The sequence below is a fragment of the Rana temporaria genome, chromosome 2, assembly GCF_905171775.1.
Source record: "Rana temporaria chromosome 2, aRanTem1.1, whole genome shotgun sequence".
Classification (NCBI taxonomy): domain Eukaryota; kingdom Metazoa; phylum Chordata; class Amphibia; order Anura; family Ranidae; genus Rana; species Rana temporaria.
Genome location: NC_053490.1, coordinates 212,239,181 through 212,259,379, shown reverse-complemented (window position 1 = coordinate 212,259,379; position 20,199 = coordinate 212,239,181). Strand labels below are relative to the sequence as shown.

Sequence of the window (20,199 nt, the reverse complement as noted above, 5' to 3'; positions counted from 1 at the left end):
TGTTGACTTACTTCTGTCTGTTGTGTGTCATAAGCAAGTCCTGATCCACTTGCATAGAAAATACATCTCCCATTATACAAAGGTCTTGGTTCCTAAAAAAAGAATGTTATATATCAGATTAAAATATTTATTTAGTCACTTTTGTTATTGGATGAAAACACTCTTTCCCTTTCTCGTTTCCCTCTCAATTGCTTTCTTGCATTGTCACCCTGTCAAATGTGCTTCTACTGGGGACCATAAGTGACTGTGCCAATGCTCAATACCCAGGCATGTTCTGTGTTTGTCACCATCAGGAAGCTCACTCTGGGAAATGCCAAGATCGGTAGACAGGAAGTGGCTGCTAGAATGCTGGAGGAGATTAAAAGCACAGAGATTCCAAAAGAAGGTTGAAAACAAGTATTATATAAAAATAACATATCAATTGTTTATGATACACAGTGCATTTTTAAACTAAATGTAATTCAGTTAGGGTTTACATCTACTTTAAAGCCCAAATTTAGCCAAAACATTGTTTTTGGATAATGTAGGTAAGGCTTGGTTTCTTTGTCTATTTCTATTTATTTATGTTTTGTCCCTATTGTAGAGAACCTTTTGATCTTTGTACTTTGCAAGGATTTTAACAAACTTTGCTGCATATTCCTACCTTTTGTTATTCTTAAGAAATAGTTGTTTGCTTGCCTGTGTCCATGTGCAGTCAGATGTTGCACCTGATTTCCTTATGGAAGTATCTCACCAAAAAAAACATTTAAGTTTCACAGGATGCCAAAACTCTGTATCTTAGTGCAGGCTTCTGGGAAAATCAGTAAGCCAATCACTCAAGCAGGAAATTACATGTTCAAGGGGTGTTCTGTATACCATCTGTATACAGAATTCTTCCAGGTAGCCATATTGCATTGCATTTTACATTACAGAGCTACAGACTGAAAAGGAAAGGTAATTTTTTATAACAATCAATAGCAATATGATTTGAGTCACAATTGCATATACTATATTGTTTTGTTTTGTTTTTTGCCTATTTTTTTCCCTGTGAAAGTGGAGTATCTTTTAGCTGTATCTAATCAGCAAAGCTGTGCTTCTCCCAAGAGCTGGCAGCCACCAAGGACCAGAGATCAATATTGCTGTATTACACATGTGTACATTTATAGCACATTTTACATAAATGTAAGTGATGCAAACTTAAAAATGCTGCCATGCTCTGAGCTCATCTTGACGTATTATAAGTGATTAATGGGGATGGCGTGTTCTCTAATTCACGGCATATCATTCTGTAATCCTATAATCAGAATTTGGAAAAGACTGACAAAAGTAAGCATAAGAAAATGAGCAGTTCAATGGCGTCAATCCTGTGCAGAAAAAAAGGTAGAGGACTACGATGCACTTTTCTTGGAGTCCCCCATTAAGCAACACATAGCTTGAAAGTACACCACGTTCTGTGCTTGGGTTTCTTTTCTGCTTTTTCCATCAAAATTCATTATCAAATAATAAACATATAACAGTTTAATTCTGTCATCTAAAGATTTACAGGAAGCAATATAACTGTCATAATACCGGCTCAAGAATGAAACAAAAAAAAGGTCTTCCGCTTGAACTGTGAATTCTCATTCAGGGTCGATTCGATATTTAGGGATTAATATCCCAGCTTCAACATCACAATTATATTCTCTAAATTTTCTCCCGATGCTCCATAAAATTCTAATGACTTTGACATCTTATGCATTTAAGAGACTTTCATGGTTCAGTAGAATTAATACCCTTAAGATGGATATTACCTTGTCTCCTATACTTGTTTCAAACAATCCCAATCCATCTCCTGGCCTTTTACTTCCATAAAATCCATCGGCTATTTTCCAAGTTTATATGGAATTCAGCCCAGTCTAGAATTAGCTTTGGGACATTATCCCTTCCGAAAAATAAAGGTTGGGTAGGGATACCAGATGTTTCTATCTACCATAAAGCAACCATATTAACACGTATTATTGACTGGTTTCACCACTCCTCATCCAAGTTATGGGTACATCTGGAAAGCCACATAAACCCTATAGATCTCTGTGCCCTCCCGTGGACTTTGTCTATTCTAAGAAAGAGCCTTTCAATTCCAGCAGATCTTACTAGGCAAACACTACACATATGGGATCGTATGATACCCATCTATAAAATATCAAAACAATTGAGCCCCATGACTCCCTTCTTTGGAACGCCGGATTTTCTACCAGCCTTACATTCAACTGTGTTTGGCCCTTGGTACAAACAGGAACATAGAAGAATTGTTAAAGTCCTTCAGTCGGAACCACTATTAACGGTAGACTCTTCATCTACAATGCTTTCCTATAACCCCTCGCAGTGGCTACAGAGACACCAAGCTTTATGTTATTTACGATCTATTTAATCAAAACAAGATATCTATGCTAAACCAACTGCGTTTGAATCATTGCTCCTGCAAGAGGAACCAATATCACACTCATTCTCTGTAGTATATTCTATTCTTTTACTATCAATCTATTCAGATCTCCCCCCGTATACACGGAAATGGGAAAAAGACCTCCAAGAGACTGTAACTTTATCGGAATGGCAAAAAAGCTTAATTCTAACCCATAAAATGTCAATAGCTACAAGAACTCAAGAGAAGGCATATAAACTGGTGAGTAGATGGTACAGGTGTCCCTCTATCCTCCATCAAATTTACCAAGATATATCTGATATCTGTTGGCGTTGCCATGAGTCAAAGGGAAATATGATCCATATCTGGTGGGACTGCCCCCCGGTGAGAAGGTTCTGCAAACACATCTTTGACCTATATGGTAAACTAGTGGATATAACTATCCACGCATCACCCAGAGTGGCTCTCTTAACCATGATTCCAGGACCTTTAAAGAAAGCAAAAGAGGATGTGCTTAGAAACTTCCTCGCCGCAGCCAGAGCAGTCATCCCATGACACTGGAAATCAACGACAGTACCCTCCCTCTGGGAATGGGCAATTGAAATGGACTTTATTAGAGAACTAGAAGGTCTGATGGCACGGGAAACGGGAAGAGAAGAACAGTTCTCCCATACTTGGTCTGTTTGGTCCAAGTTTCGACAGTCAGCTGAGTTTCTAAATTGTGTTAGGGTCAGAACCAACCCGTTTTCAGGTTTTGAATGTCTATAAGTATCACATAAATTTGTTTATTGCATCAAGATTTTTTTACTTTGTCAGGAACCTCTATTTAAACAATGTAATAGAAAAATAATCCTTTTAACTAAATTATAAAATACTGTGGTGAAAATTAAGACATTTATGGTGTTAGGGTCAATTCTGACCCAGTTATAATATAGGATTATAAGACACTAATAAGTGTCAAAACTGAAATCATAAACACTCTCTCTGCTTAGTAACACTGACAGCCAATCACCTCTCAACCCTGTGAGCTGTAGTTAGGGAGGGGCCTATCTTTTTGCCTGCTTGTCTGCTTCTCTAAATAAAGTAAAGAAACATAGGACCAATACATTTCAGAGTTGCTGACTATTTTACCATTTTTTAAATTTGAAAATGAGAGGTATGCTATCAAAAGAAAGGTCTAAGGGGTCACACCAAAAATATTAAAACCAATCTTTTCAAGGATAAAGAAGCCTAACAAGGTAACCAGAAGGTAAGAAACCAATTGGATGATAAATAATTGTTCAGAGGGTATTTTATGGCTGATTTAAGACACGGGTCAAAACCGACCCGGTAACATCATGGATAGTAACAGAAAGCTAACATAAGAGGAGGGTTAAGAGAAATTCTACCATTGTTTAGCTATGTTTGAGTGATTATAATTATTAATGTCTGCATAATTCCTTCCTTTCTTTTTTTTTCTCTCCCTTTTTTGCTTGGAATAACAGCCGTTCGGTTCTATAAGCTAAAGTGGAGTACCCCTTTGTCTTTTTCTTCTCCCTTTTTTATTTTTTCTCTATCCTTTCTCTTTTTCCTTTATAAAGAAGATATGTAATGAAGATCTGTAAGAATATATTTTGTATTCTGTAAGTATATGTAGATAAACTTATATCTGCTGTGTATAGGGTAAATCCCTGTAATACCTGTTTAAAATAATAAAATAATAATATTGTAAAAATGCTGCCATGCTCTGAGCTCATCTTGAAGTATTATAAGTGATTTATGGGGATGGCATGTTCTCTAATTCACGGCATATCATTCTGTAATCCTATAATCAGAATTTGGAAAAGACTGACAAAAGTAAGCATGAGAAAATGATCAGTCCAATGGCGCCAATCCTGTGCAGAAAAAAAGGTAGAGGACTACGCTGCACTTTTCTTGGAGTCCCCCATTAAGCAACACATAGCTTGAAAGTACACCACGTTCTGTGCTTGGGTTTTTTTTCTGCTTTTTCCATCAAAATTCATTATCATATAATAAACATAAAACAGTTTAATTCTGTCATCTAAAGATTTACAGGAAGCAATATAACTGTTATAATACAGGCTCAAGAATCAAACTAAAAAAAGGTCTGCCGCTTGAACTGTGAATTCTCATTCAGAAACTGCTGGACAGTTTAATAGAAATCTTCCTTCCTTTATACCTATTTTGTAATGAGCAGAGAACTATATAAATCTTTATAATCCCACCAAGTAATCAGAGCAAATGCACAGCTAGGCAAGAATTGAGAAAGGTAGATTAATGTCTTCCATTCATCACATTACTTAATGTGACCTTATCCACAGCCAAGGAAACCAAAGAAGCTATGGATAAAACCAATAGATAGAGTTTTAGACTCAAATTAAAGGGGAATTCTTGGTTATGCCTCTGCTTTTAAACAATACAAATGTGTAATGCTATATACTGTATATATGTTGGTAAAAGAAGATACAAGATCAGTTATAAACCAACAAATTAATTTTGTTATCTGCAATCTTAAATCCATCCTTGGCTGTTGTCTTTTATATCTGCCCAACACTTCTACTCCAGCTGTCCACTTCTTTTTTTTATGGCAATAAATGACATTACATGTAATGTCAAGCATTTTCTGAGTCCAGAGGCTAGAGCAGAGCTCATCTGTCTGTCCTGCCTCCCCCTGCAGCAACAGATTTTTGCAATGGTAATCTATTGCTGTTGGATTACAGAAGACTTCCCTGTATCCGCTGGCCTAGCTAATACTGGTCAGAGGTCTGCATGGAATGGGGGACTGGTGAGCACCGCTTGTCTGGCGGCCAGATAGCTGTAAATTGCAAAATTTGCTTTTGCAAGTAGAATGTTCCAACTATGCACAATTAGGAAGGTTTACATTTGCAACCGCTGTAATGTATAAAAAGCAACAGCAAACAAAAACTACCCACAGGTGCATCTCATAAAATTAGAATATCATCAAAAAAGTTATTTTTCAGTAATTTGATTCAGAAAAAGGCCAATTTTTTTTATAGATGGGTTACACACAAAGTGATATATCTCAAGCATTTCTTTCTTTTAATTTTGATGATTATGGCTTACAGCTAATAAAAACCCAAATTTCAGTATCTCGAAAAATGTGAATATTACATAAGACCTGACTGTGGAAACGTCACACTGGACCTCATGCAACTTGGTTTTTGTGCCTCTCCACTCTTCCTCCAGACTCTGGGACATTGTATTCCAAATGAAATGCAAAATTCTCCACAGCCCATGATGATTTGGAGAGCCATGTCTGCTGGTGTTGGTCCACTGTGTTTAGTCCAAAGTCAGCGCAGCCCTCTAGCTGGAAATTCTAGAGCACTTCATGCTTCCCTCTGCTGACCAGCTTAGTGGAGATGCTGATTTAATATTCCAGCAAGACTTGGCACCTGCCCAGACTGCCAAAAGTACCAATACCTGATTTAATGATCATGGTATCCCTGTGCTTGATTGACCAGCAAACTCGCCTGACCTAAATCCCATAGAGAATCTGTGGGGTATTGTCAAGGGGAATATGAGAGACACCAGACCAAACAATGCACATAAGCTGAAGGCCACTATCAAAGAAACCTGGGCTTAGGTAACACCTCAGCAGTGCCACAGGCTGATTGCCTCCATGATGCAGTAATTCTTGCAAAAGGAGCCCCGACCAAGTAATGAGTGCATACTATACTGTACATGGACATACTTTTCAGTAAGCCAACATTTCTCTATTAAAAATCCTTTTTTTATTGGTCTTATGTAATATTTTATTTTTCTGAGAAACATAATTTGGGGTTTTCACTGCTGTAAGGAATGATCATCAAAATGAAAATAAAGAAATGCTTGAAATATATCACTCTGTGTGTAACACATTTATATAAAATATGTGAGTTTCACTTTTTGTATTGAATTACTAGGATAAATGAACTTTTTGATGATATTCAAATTTTATGAGATGCACTTGTATAGGATGTCCATAAATATACTCTACCTATAGTATGTTTTCATTAGATGATTGATCACCATCTCCATAATACATATTTGTGGGTTTTATTTGATATTTATTTGATACTTATTTTGAATTCAAAGATATTTATAATCAAAGTTAAGTCCTCAGCTTAATGGAATTAGATTTTTGGCTTTTATGATGTATAAACAATGTGAGTTTATTCCAGCTGGCTAACAGAAAACATGAATCTACCACCAGTTATGTGTTACCGGAAGCAGCCATCATCTCAAATGTACACACAGATGAGCTTTCTGCTTTAAACTATTTACTTATGAAGGAGGACTCAAATTTGTAACCATAATACTTTTGGTTGTTTTCATCCTTCCTGATTTAAAGTGTACCTTTAACCTAGGTTCAAACTTGTGCGTGCAAAACACTGCATGTGATTTGCATAGGAATTTACATTTCTTATTGCTCAAATTGCATTGCATCCACACCAAAATGGTGCAGGACCCCTTTTCCCCTGCACCTGAATCACCCTGCATTTTGCGATCTGTTTCAGTATGTCGTTAATCTAACAATGACACCTGCAGCAGATCGCTTGGACACCATGCAAATGCCAAGCAGTATAATGCGATGCGGGGAAACAAAGCAAATCTTGTGCGTTTTCCCACATCGCATCAGTGTGAACCAGGGCTCAGTGTTGAAGAAAATAATACAAAGTAAAATAAAGGGGCTAGGTAAGTAGACTGTGGGGTTGATTTACTAAAACCGGAGAGTGCAAAATTGGGTGCAGCTCTGCATAGAAACCAATCAGCTTCCAGATTTGTTAGTCAAAGCTTAATTGCTGAAGTTAGAATCTGATTTCTATGCAGAGCTTCACCAGATTTTGCACTCTCCAATTTTAGTAAATCAACCCCTTTGCCTTTTTATTTTGAATTATGAAGGTTTTGGTGTATTTTAGAAGAATGATGGGAAGTCTAAACTCTCATAACAATTACAGCGCAATGGCTTTTTGATTACATTTACCTTTTTTAGATTCAGACATCTTTCTTCAGCACCACTTCCGAATGTCCTATTTACTTGTCTGCACAATACTAACATCTCTGCTGCGTGTCCTGCTGGGCTCTGATTCTCCTGAGCACACATACTGCTGTGTGCACTTATTTATATGGAAAGCTGTACACTGCTGGTGTGAGCAGCTTTTCCATAAAAAACGAGGAGAAGCAGCTAAGCCTGGCTGAGAGAATTTAGAAATAGAGGCTGCGCAGTGATGAGTAGGCAGTGAGGTCAGGGTCAGATCAGAGATGCAAACAACACAAAAAAGTAAATACCTTCAAAGATGTTCTTGACCGCAAAGTTAATCTCGATCTAAAAAGAGCATACTCAGCAGCAGGGGCTTGTAGACCAGCGATTGCTTTAGCCACAGTAGGTAGAGCAATTTCCAGCTGGATCTCCAATATCGAAAAATCGCTTCTAGAAGGTGTCAAACAAGAGAAAATCATAACAGCTCTTCAGGAACTCAGTCTCGCAGGAGACATTGTGGCAGAGGCATCGGTCTACATAATTAGTTCTTCCACCAGAGCAATGCTGGCTTCTGTCATTTTCAGGAGAGACTTATGGATGAAACCCTGGATAGTGGACACAGCTTCCAAAACATATTGGTGCAAGATACCCTACGACGGAACAAATCTTTTTGGATCTAAACTAGATTTGCCCATTTCAAAGGATACTTCCGACAGAAGACCCAAACAACAGAAGGTTTCATCTTACAGACGCAACCTTCCCGGAAAATTACAGGGGAGCAAAGACATATAACTGGAGGAATACCCAGTCTTCTTTCTTAACATTTCAAAAACCAAACTCTTCTGTTGCAGGGGATCAGAAGTCCTTTTGAAGGTGTGCCCATCTGACCTGCGATAGTGGGAACCAAACTCAAACTGTTAACTCAGGTTTGGGCAGACAACATAAAGGATCGAGGGACAGTGTCCACCATGCAGTTCGGTCATAGATTGAGATTCAAAAATCGATTTCCTAGGGACCATTTTCAGTCAACAAGACATCTGGCTTCTGGGGAAAAAATACATTTATTAGTCAATTATGTACAGGAACTGTTTCAGAAATGTACAATCCTAAAAGTACAATTTTCCCAAAGGGGGAAGGGCCTTTACTCTGCATTATTCCTGGTAAAATAGAGAATGGAAGACCTATGCCCTGTCGTAGACTTAAAGAATCTCAACAAAAAAATGCTGGTCGAATCCTTCAAGATGGAAAGCCTTCAGTTTATTCTGCTGGTAATAAACTTAGGAGATTGGATGCTATCTCTCATCCATCATCGGAAAATACTGATTTACACACTCCAAAGATTTGGTTAAATAATAAACTGGAACAAAAGCAATCTTCAACCTACATTAAGAGTAGGGATGGGCCGAACACCCCCCCCCCCCCGGTTTGGTTCACACCAGAACACCTTGAGACATGAACATGAAAAATCAAAGGTCCTAATTTTAAAGGCTTATATTCAAGTTATTGCCATAATAAGTATATGGGGACCCGGGTACTGCCCTAGGGGACATGTATCAATGCAAAAAAAGTTTTAAAAAAACGATAGTTTTTAAAAGGAACAGTGAATGCTAAGTGAAGCAATAAAATAAAATATTCCTTTAAATATCGTTTAGTCTGCGTGTAAATTGGCACATCTGTGTATGTATAGAAAATGCCGCAGCAATAATGACGTTTCTAAAGGAAAAAAATTAATTTAACCTTTCTCGCGGCTGTAATGTATTGCTGGCTTCCAGCAATATAGATGGACAAAAAAAAAGACCCTTCAGGTCCGGTATGTATTTTAACCACTTCAGCCCTGGAAGAATTGGCTGCTCAATGACCAGGTCGTGCAACAGTGTACCCGAACAAAATTGACGTCCTTTTTTTTCCCACAAATAGTGCTTTCTTTTGGTGTTATTTTTGGTGGTATTTTTTGGTGGTATTTGATCATCTCTGCAGTTTTTATTTTTTGTGCTATAAACAAGAAAGTGCAACAATTTTGGAAAAAAAACACAATATTTTGTGTTCACAGGACGTAAGAAGGGGGTGAGGTCACTCGATTACATCACCCTGCCTTTGGCCAATCATGGCTCTCACAGCACATTGCGCTCTGATTGGCCAAAGCATACAGGTCAGGTGCCTGCTTTGGCCAATCAGCAGCCTTCAATGCACTGCAATCTCGCAATGCATTATGGGAGCATTGTGGTGGGCAAACGTCCTGCGAGTGCCTTATATGTTTGTTTGTTAGTTTGCTGAACAAACAAACCGACACCCGATGTTCGAGCATCGGGCCCATCCCTACTCAGAAAATTTTAATTTTGAGAGCAGAATTAAGCACCTGGAAAAACAGAATAGAACTCTCTCAGGAGAAGATAGGTCCTTTGAATCAGAAGATGAAAAAATTGTTAGAAGCGGCCAGAGCTTGTCTGAGTATTCTGGGGTCTATGTCAGCAACCATCCCAATGGTTCAGTGGGCCCAGTGACACATCACATGAGAATATTTCAAAATAAATTTCTAACGTAATGGGATGGAGCATCGATGCTTCAACCGATCTTCATCAACATAATAGTGAAGCAATCTAAATGGTGGTGGACTCTTGTTCGCAACCTCAAAATATATTGGCATATTATTTCTCCATAACAGGAAGTTGTCACATTGGATGCCAGCCTGGAGAGATAGGGAGCCCACTATCAGGACCAAGCAGCCCAGGGACGTTGGTGATTCCAGTCGCAGGGCATGGTCTTGAACATACTAGAGCTCAGTGTTGCCTTTCAAGCTCGCCAAGCATTCAACTCATCCCTGAGGAGAAAACATGTATTGCTATGCATGGACAACAAGGTGGCATTGGCTTACATCCAAAGAGAGGGAGGCACCATGGGTCACACACTCATGAGAGAAGTACGTCCTATTTTTGATTGGGCTCAGATAAACCTAGCAGATTTGAGAGCTGTTTACACTCCAGCAGCTCAGAACCAAATAGAGCTTTCTTTTGGTGGTATTTTGATCACCTCTGCGGTTTTTATTTTTTGCGCTCTAAACCATTTTTTTACTAGTAATGGCGGCGTTTTGGGACATTGCAGCAGACAGAGCTGACACTTTTGACACATTTTTGGGACCACTCACATTAATACAACGATCAGTGCCATAAAAATGCACTGACCACTGTGTAAATGTCACTGGCAGGGAAGGGGTTAACACTAGGGGGCAATCAAGGGATTAAGCATGTTCCCTGGGAGGTGTTTTCTCACTGTGGGAGGGATGGGACTGACTGGAGGAGGAGAGAGATCGTTGTTCCTAATCACTAGGAACAGCAGATCTGTCTCTCCTCCCCTGTCAGAACGGGGATCTGTCTGTTTACATTGACAGATCCCTGTTCTGGCTCTCTGTGGAACAATCGCGGGTGACCGTTAGACATCACGGCCACCTGCCAGGCGCATCGGCTCCGGTGTCACACCCCCTATCGCTCTTAAAGCAGCCGACGTACACCTACGGTGATTCACCTAAGAGAGCCAACCTGCCACATTATAATGATGGCGGCTGGTCTTAAAGGATAACTAAACCTTTGTTTTCTTTTTTTTAATAACAAACATGTCATAGTTACCTCAGTGCACACAAGCGGGTGCGCTCCCGTGTCCTGCTGCTGCATCTATTGACACAGACAGCAGAACTTGGCCCCTCCCCCGGGTCCCGCATTATTGGATTTTATTGACAGCAGCGGGAACCAATGGCTACAAGAACTGGGATGTTTTCAGCTTCCAGGTATTGTGTACAGATCCTTGCAACATGGGGTCATGCATTATAATGCTGCAACACGAGGTGATGGTCGTGGATGAATGGCACAACAATGGGCCTCAGGATCTCATCACATTATCTCTGTGCATTCAAAATGCCATCAATAAAATGCATCTGTGTTTGTTATTCATAGCATATGACTGCCTGTACCATGACCCCACCACCACCATGGCCCATTCGATCCATAACATTGACATAAGCAAATCGCTCACCCACACGATGCCAGACATGCTGTCTGCCATCTGCCCTGTACAGTGAAAACCGGGATTTATCCGTGAAGGGAACACCTCTCCAAAATGCTAGATGCCATCGAATGTGAGCATTTGCCCACTCAAGTCAGTTACAACGACAAACTGCAGTCAGGTCGACACCCTGATAAGGACGACAAGCATGCAGATGAGCTTCCCTGAGATGGTTTCTGTCAGTTTGTGCAGAAATTCTTTGGTTATGCAAACTGATTGTTGCAGTAGCTGCCCGGGTGGCTGGTCTCAGATGATCTTAGAGGTGGAGATGCTGGATGTGGAGGGCTCCTCTGCTGATGTGGTTATACGTGGTCTGCGGTTGTGAGGCCGGTTGGATGTACTGCCAAATTTTCTGAAATGCCTTTGGAGATGGATTATGGTAGAGAAATGAACATTTAATTCAAAGGCAACAGCTCTGGTGGACATTCCTACAGTCAACATGCCAATTTCACGTTCTCTCAAAACTAATAACATCTGTGGCATTGTGCTGTGTGATAAAACTGCACATTTTAGAGTGGCCTTTTATTGTGGCCAGCCTAAGGCACACCTGTGCAATAATCATGCTGTCTAATCAGCATACAGATATGCCACACCTGTGAGGTGGATGGATTATCTCGGAAAAGGAGAAGTGCTCACTAACACAGATTTAGACAGATTTGTGAACAATATTTGATAGAAATAGGCATTTTGGGTACATAGAAAAAGTCAAAGATCTTTAAGTTCAGCTCATGATAAATAGGGGCAAAACACAAAAGTGTTGCAGCATTTATAATTTTGCTCAATATATATGTTATATTGCATACATTTTAATGGATATTAATGAAATGTCGTTTTTACCAACCAAGACAATTGGTATACATAATTTGTACCTCAAAAACCCCATCTTGGTTTCTTGGATTCAGTTACTATATCCTATGGAAGTGGTACATCAAATTGAACAGCTAACATTTATTTCAATCTTTTTGTTTAAGTACTAAATGCATTGTCATTTATTTCCATTTTGTATAATTTTACATATGCACAATAGAGTGTGTCCAATAGAAAGAGCAATAGAAGAAACACATGTATTATGTTATAGTCTTACAAGAACTTTATCTATAATAGAATGCCAACAAATGCACTAAAGTCCTTTCATATTTATGTTCGCTATCTCAGAGTAACAATGAAGTGTGAATTAAAGAGATAAGAGACAAATGAAAGAATACTGATGTAAAGGCAGCTGCCAGGGAGGTAATAAAAACGGTATTTTATCTGCACCAGGATTTTTTATTTTTACCCCAAATCAGACCAAAACAAAGAAGTAAATTGTGAAACCCTTTTGTTCTTTAACCACTTGACCCCCGGACCATATTGCTGGTCAAAGACCAGAGCACTTTTTGCGATTCGGCACTGTATCGCTTTAACTGACAATTGCGCGGTCGTGCGACGTGGCTCCCAAACAAAATTGGCGTCCTTTTTTCCTCACAAATAGAGCTTTCTTTTGGTGGTATTTGATCACCTCTGCGTTTCTTAGTTTTTGCGCTATAAACAAAAATAGAGCGACAATTTATTTATTTTTTTATATTTTTTACTTTTTGATATAATAAATATCCCCCAAAAATATATAAAAAAAAAATCGCAATAAGCGTTTATTGATTGCTTTGCGCAAAAGTTATAGCATTTACAAAATAGGGGGTAATTTTATGGCATTTTTATTAAAAAAAATGTTTTACTAGTAATGGCGGCGATCAGCGATTTTTTTCGGTACTGCGACATTATGGCGGACACTTCGGACACTTTTGACACATTTTTGGGACCATTGGTATTTTTATAGCGATCAGTGCTATAAAAATGCATTGGATTACTATAAAAATGACACTGGCAGTGAAGGGGTTAACACTAGGGGGCGGGGAAGGGGTTAAGTATGTTCCCTGGGTGTGTTCTAACTGTAGGGGGGTGGACTGACATGGGGAAATGACTGATCTTCTGTTCATACATTGTATGAACAGAAGATCAGCATTTCTCTCCCTGACAGGACCGGGAGCTGTGTGTTTACACACACAGCTCCCGATCCTCGCTCTGTAACGAGCGATCGCGTGTGCCCAGCGGTGATCGCACCCGCCGGGCACGCGCACGGGAGCACACGGTCCTAGTGGCCTGCGCGAGAGCCGACGTATAGCTACGGGCTCTCGCGCAGGGGAGCCGACCTGCTGCCGTATAACTGCGGCGGCTGGTCGGCAAGCAGTTAAAGAGGAGCTCCAGTCTCCTGTGTAAAATTGAAAAGTCAGCAGCTACAAAAACTGTAGCTGCTGACTTTTAATAAACAGCCACTCACCTGTTCCATGATATAGCAATGGACTCACCCCATCCGTTCTCCCCTCCAGACGTCTGTCCCCAGTGACGACATGTTAACTGTTGCCACCCGGCTGTGACAGCTTGCAGCTTCACAGTCAGATGTCCACTGCGCATGCACGAGTAGCAAAGTGCCTTGTAAATGGTCCCACAGTCTTCTGGAACCTGTCATGTGTCTAGCAGAAGACTGTAGAGAGGGAGTAGGGAGAAAAACTTCTGTTGCCGATCGCTTAGGCGCCGGGTATGTCAGAATCAGGTATCGTCTCCAAATCCCACTCCTAAGAAGTGCAATTTCTTCATCGAGAGCGGGCAAGGAGGCCTTAAACCAGAACTTCCCCCTTTGAGTGGATCTCCGCTTTAAATATGTCCCTGTTTTAGCTGGACATATATGGGTAAATTAAGTAAAACTACTAAGAGAAGTGATCCACAATTTCTGCAGGCTCATGGAGTCCATGAAGTAAGTTGCCACCAGCACCACAATCAATGACAAGTCTGATGCTTGATGTGCTGTCAGTGCCCATTTGTCCATGTTCTAATTGGATCAGATTGCTTAAGTCACAAGTAATGTTACATAAATGAGTATGCAACGTTAAAGAATGCAGTGTAATATGATTGGACAGGACTCAAGATGATTAACATTTCCTAAACGTTAAAAGAGAGGAGTTTAGGGGAGATTTTGTAAAACTAGTGCAGAGGTGCATAGAAACCAATACGCTTCTAGCGGCAGCTTCTTCATTTGGGCTTTGACAAAAGAATCTAGAACAGCTTCGCCAGGTTCTGTGTGCACCAGTTTTATTAAATCTCCCCCACTGTGTTTTTCTCAACAAAAGTGGAGTTACATTTTAAAGTGTATGTCTGGACATAGCATAACTTTTAGTCTTAGGGGAAGACTTGAGGAAATAATTGGTGCTAAAGGTGCTTAAACAAAGTATTGAGGAAAGGCTGTGAATACTTATGTACTGGGATTTTTTTCATTTTTTATTTTTAATAAATATGCAAATATTTTAAACAAACTTCTTTCATGTTGTCATTATGGGGTATTGTTTGTAGAATTCTGAGGAAAATAATGAATTTAATCAATTTTGGAATAAGCGATGTGAATACATTTGGATGCACTGTATATCTGTTGTTTCGAGCAGTGGAATAATTAACTGAAGTTGGCTGTATACAGGAAGTCATTTCACAATACTCAAACCCATTTATCAATAACCAATATATTTAGAAACAATGTCGTTGGCTAACTATACAGTATATGATAGCGTCTGTTTCAAGTATGTTTGTCCTTTTGCATAACTTTAAACTAGAAAGAGATTAAAAGCATTATCATGAAAAAATACTCACAATATGTCGTGCCGCAATCACGCCATCAACTATAGCACAGCAGAACGATGCTACCACACCAAAACTGATAAATACAATGGCAGCTACTAGCTAAAAGAAAAAAAAAAATAGTCTGGATCAGAAAAAGTTTGTTGTGGAAAACTTTTAAGTTTAATAACTTTTCATGCAGATATATTTATTTGTATGGAAGATGTATAGTACAAATTTTCTATCACCTCCAACTTTGGTTTATGAACCCATGTGGAATCATTGCGGTTGATTTACTAGAAGCAAATAGGCTGTTTACTTTGCAAGGGAAGCTGAACTGTACAAGGGAATTTTCCCCAGAGCTTAGTGAATGTGGTGAAATTGCAGATTGCAAAAAATACCCCATTGTGTGCAAGAAAAGTAAACAAAAAAAAGCATTTTTGTATGCAGATGATTGGATGATGGAAGTCAGAAGAGCTTCACCTCAGCGCTTTACATATACATTATACATTCACATCAGTTCCTGCCCTGAAGGAGCTTACAATCTAAGGTACATAACACACAACTATACATACAGTACTAGCGCCAATTTACACAGGATCCGATTAACCTACCAGCATGTCTTGACTTTAGTAAACCAACCATACTGAGTGAGCTCCTTTACACTTAATAGAGAATTGTGACTTTTGCCCTGAGCGGTAGTCATTTATAGTGGGTCATGCTACAGCAGAAGATAATGCATGTCTACAATGCCAGTAGATATTAGAAAAATAATAACTGCAGCTGACCATAAATGTATATCTACCTTATTCTGCTGATTGACAGTATTGGTACTAAGCATTAACAATGTCTTTATTTATTTACTGATATCTGTTTATACAGGCTAGTGATACATTTTTGCACTCTTTTTTTGTACAATTACCATGCACCATCTATATCAAAAGGAAGCCTGATCTAGGACTGCATTTTAACAGCAGTAAAAACAGGCATGTGGCATGGCCCTGCACATTTTAATGCATGACCTCTGTCTGTAGTGTAAAACCTTTAATTTCCTGTGAAGAAATTACATATGTCTAGTTACTGGGTCTCTCAGTCTAGTTCTCAGTAGGCGAGAGCTACACATTAATAAGATCTGATACAGACATAACAGGCAAAGCAATTAACTGAAAGGTCACCATGCAGTGTTTCAAATAATTTGCACTCCCACATTTGTGATGAAACACAGATTAAATGGCGAGTCTCGCATTGGACACTGTGTAACCAAGACGTTGTCTTTTACCTTTAGTGAATAGGGATATGCTAGCTACAGCAATTTATGAACACAGGGGGATTGATCAGCCATGACACTACAAAGAGTGCATGTGATCAGCACAGGTCCAATCAGCACTGTCCAGACAGAGGGTCAGGGGTCTTGTATCCTAATAGGACAGCCAGTGCAGTATGAAAACTCCTCCTACAAGCTTTAACCGGGCACTGAAAGAAGTCGCAAGACTGAAATTTACTGCTGATGAGAAAAGGTATTTAGCAGTTTTATATTTACTAAAATGATTGCATTTCCACTTTATGTTTACTGTGGGAGACAGATATAATAAATACAGGGTCCTGGTTTACTAGCACTTTACTACTATATGGTTGACGATAACTTTGAACTTATCATAACCATACCTTTGTGAATTCTCATGTTAGACTGATGTTATGTTGAGATGCCTTTTTTTCTTATACACCGTATACCAGTTAAATACCCCTTGACATATATGTTTATCTGACCTTGTGTAGAACATCCTTCTCTATGAGACTTATTACACCACAATTTAAAGATGTTGCATGTACAGGGCAACCGCTGAAACCCTGAAACTATCAATGCACATCTTATACAGGACAAAAAACACAAGGTGTGGCTAGGAACGTTTATATTACTTTTGAGGCAAGCAACCCACCCCAGGAGAGGGATGACATCACTGTCCGGCTCTAAGATTTGTCAATATTTTATTATCAATATTAATATTATTATTGTTTATTCTGTAGGTTTCATTTTAGCAAGTGTAAATCAGTTTGATCAAAACCTCCAGGGGTTGATTTACTGAAGGGAAGTAGACTGTGTAATTTTACAAGTGCAGTTGCTCCAGAGCTTAGTAAATGAGGTAAAGCTTCACTTTACAAAGAATACCCAATCACATGAAGTGAAAATAAAAAATACAGGTGATTGGATGATGGAAGTCAGCAGATGGAATCTCCCTCATTTACTGAGCTCTGGAGTAACTGCAGTCGAAAAAGTGCACATTCTATTTGCCTTTAGTTAATCAACTCCATAGGGTATCTTACACTTTTTTACTCTATATCTGTTTTGTTTTTTTGTTACGTTCAATTAAAGTGTAAGTAAACCCCCCTATGGTTTTCAGCCAAGGAAGCTGCCATCTTTGCCTCTGTTTAATCTACAACTGCCATGATTCTGCACATGCGATCAGTTTAGACACCAGTCATTGGATGGTTTGACAGTTTGATTGAAAGCACAACCAATGGGAGTGTTGCATTCCCGGCACGTGCCGGAAATTAAACTGTTTTATGGATGGGTTTACTTCTGCTTTAAATGAATGATACAAATTCTGCTATAACCTTAGGATGGAGTGGAATCTTGCATCACTTCTATGGCCATGTATCCAAAAATAAAAATACAGATCCATTTTCCAGAATTCCAGCGCCAGGGAAATGTGACCTATAATGGCTTCTATTTACCCAGTGCTCTTCAGAAGCTGTTATTACATTAGTGTTAACAATAAATGTTGTTTTGAGTTTTATTGGATTCATTGAATTCAATTTGTTGTTATATTTATAAATGAGAAAGGATGTCTAGCTGGACAAAATGGAATAAACCAATTAAAATGATACAAAATACAACAGGAAGACAACACAAAAATATTTTAAAATGCCTTGAACTATGCATCCTTCTTTCCAGTAAATAAAAGTACTTGTTAGATAACTCTAGTCGTTGACATCAGAGTAGTGACAATGGGGCAGTTGAATTACTAAATCTGGAGAGTGCAAAATCTAGTGCAGCTCTATATAGAAACCAACCAGCTTCCAATTTTTTTTAGTTTTTTTGTTAAAGCCTAATTGAATAAGCTGAAGTTAGAAGCTGATTGGCTAACATGCACAGCTGTACCAGATTTTCCACTCTCCAGTTTTAGTAAATGAAGCCCATTGTGTTTATTGTGAAGAAGGGGCCTATGCTGACAACAGGTGTCCAAAGTGGATGCTACAGCCAAATGCTCTATTTCTCAGAAGCTTGCAATAAGTGACCAATATATGGGAAGCATCTATTCCTCTCCCTCCTGTTATCTGCTTCAATATACTTGGGCAGGTTAAAGAATTCAGTTGCTTAATGAATGCTATTCTTCAACCAGTGCAAGACTTGCAATTTTAGCATTTGTGAAAACTAGACATATATTACTTATACAATAACAATAGAAATATAAGTTCATGCATTCAAAAATAATAGTCTCTGCGTAACACAATAAGTGCAAAACAGCTAAAACAAACCATAAATAAACCAAATTTGTTAAAAGTTGCTGCTCACACTGTGCTGTGATTCCCACATCAACCTTAAGAATGAATCAAATATTGCTGCACACCTATATATGGCAATATATACAGAACCAACGCAATAGTAAAACATGAAATTACGTCATCAAGCTCCGCCCTGACATGTTTTGTTACTTGCTCTGAGACTTCTTTAAAAGAGAAGAACACACATACAAATCTTCACAGGGTCTGGCAACATAGTTAACTGTTTTCATTCATGGACTTTATTCTCATATAATGTAATGTTGTCTTTATTTTTTATTTGTCATATTGAACTGGCTTGATGACACAATAATATTTCCTTTGGGTGATTAGAAGAATTTTGGAATATTTCAAATTTTACGATTATTTTAGTTTATTAGTTTATTAGTTTGCTCTTTATATATTAGCAGTAGCTGCTGTATGAATGAAGTCTGCTAACAGCAGTTGCAGGCTTCATTTGTAAACAGGTTTTAATAATAATGCTATATGGTATTTCTTTAACCACTTAAGCCCCGGACCATTTTGTTGCTAAATGCCCAGGCCAGGTTTTGCGATTCGGCACTGCGTCGCTTTAACAGACAATTGCGCGGTCGTGCGACGTGGCTCCCAAACAAAATTGGCGTCCTTTTTCCCCCACAAATAGAGCTTTCTTTTGGTGGTATTTGATCACCTCTGCGGTTTTTATTTTTTGCGCTATAAACAAAAATAGAGCGACAATTTTGAAAAAAATGCAATATTTTTTACTTTTTGCTATAATAAATATCCCCCAAAAACATATATAATTTTTTTTTCCCTCAGTTTAGGCCGATACGTATTCTTCTACCTATTTTTGGTAAAAAAAATCGCAATAAGCGTTTATCGATTGGTTTGCGCAAAATGTATAGCGTTTACAAAATAGGGGATAGTTTTATTGCATTTTTATTAATTTTTTTTTTTACTACTAATGGCGGCGATCAGAGATTTTTTTCGTGACTGCGACATTATGGCGGACACGTCGGACAATTTTGACACATTTTTGGGACCATTGTCATTTTCACAGCAAAAATTGCATTAAAATTGCATTGTTTATTGTGAAAATGACAGTTGCAGTTTGGGAGTTAACCACAGGGGGCGCTGTAGGAGTTAGGGTTCACCTAGTGTGTGTTTACAACTGTAGGGGGGTGTGGCTGTAGGACTGACGTCAGCGATCGAGTCTCCCTATAAAAGGGATCCCTCGATCGATGCAGCCGCCACAGTGAAGCACGGGGAAGCCGTGTTTACATAAGGCTCTCCCCGTTCTTTAGCTCCAGGGAGCGATCGCGACGGAGCGGCTATAAACGAATAGCCGCGCCGTCGTCCCGGATCGCTCCCCGCGGGAATCCGACCGCCGCATGTAGCGGGGGGGGTCCCGATCGGACCCCCGACCCGCGGAAAGGCAGGGACATACATGTACGCCCATATGCCTGTACGTGCCATTCTGTGGACGTACATATACATGCGGCGGTCGGCAAGTAGTTAAAGCGGGAGTTCACCCGAATTTTTTTTTTTAACATTCGATTTATGCTCATTTTGTCTAGGGGAATCGGCTAGTTTTTTTAAAAACAAAGCA

The 20,199-nt window shown here is 39.1% G+C and overlaps 1 protein-coding gene across 1 annotated transcript in view; it reads right to left on the bottom strand.

Annotated features, from left to right (window-relative positions):
* TMEM255B (transmembrane protein 255B) overlaps positions 1 to 20,199 on the bottom strand; it is a 116,550-nt gene that overhangs the window by 57,644 nt on the left and 38,707 nt on the right. Inside the window, exons 4-5 of the mRNA XM_040336368.1 lie at positions 15,084 to 15,173; positions 12 to 92 (exon numbers count right to left, since the gene is read on the bottom strand). Of these exons, the coding sequence (XP_040192302.1) occupies positions 12 to 92; positions 15,084 to 15,173 (171 nt within the window). The remainder of the gene's footprint in view (positions 1 to 11; positions 93 to 15,083; positions 15,174 to 20,199) is intronic.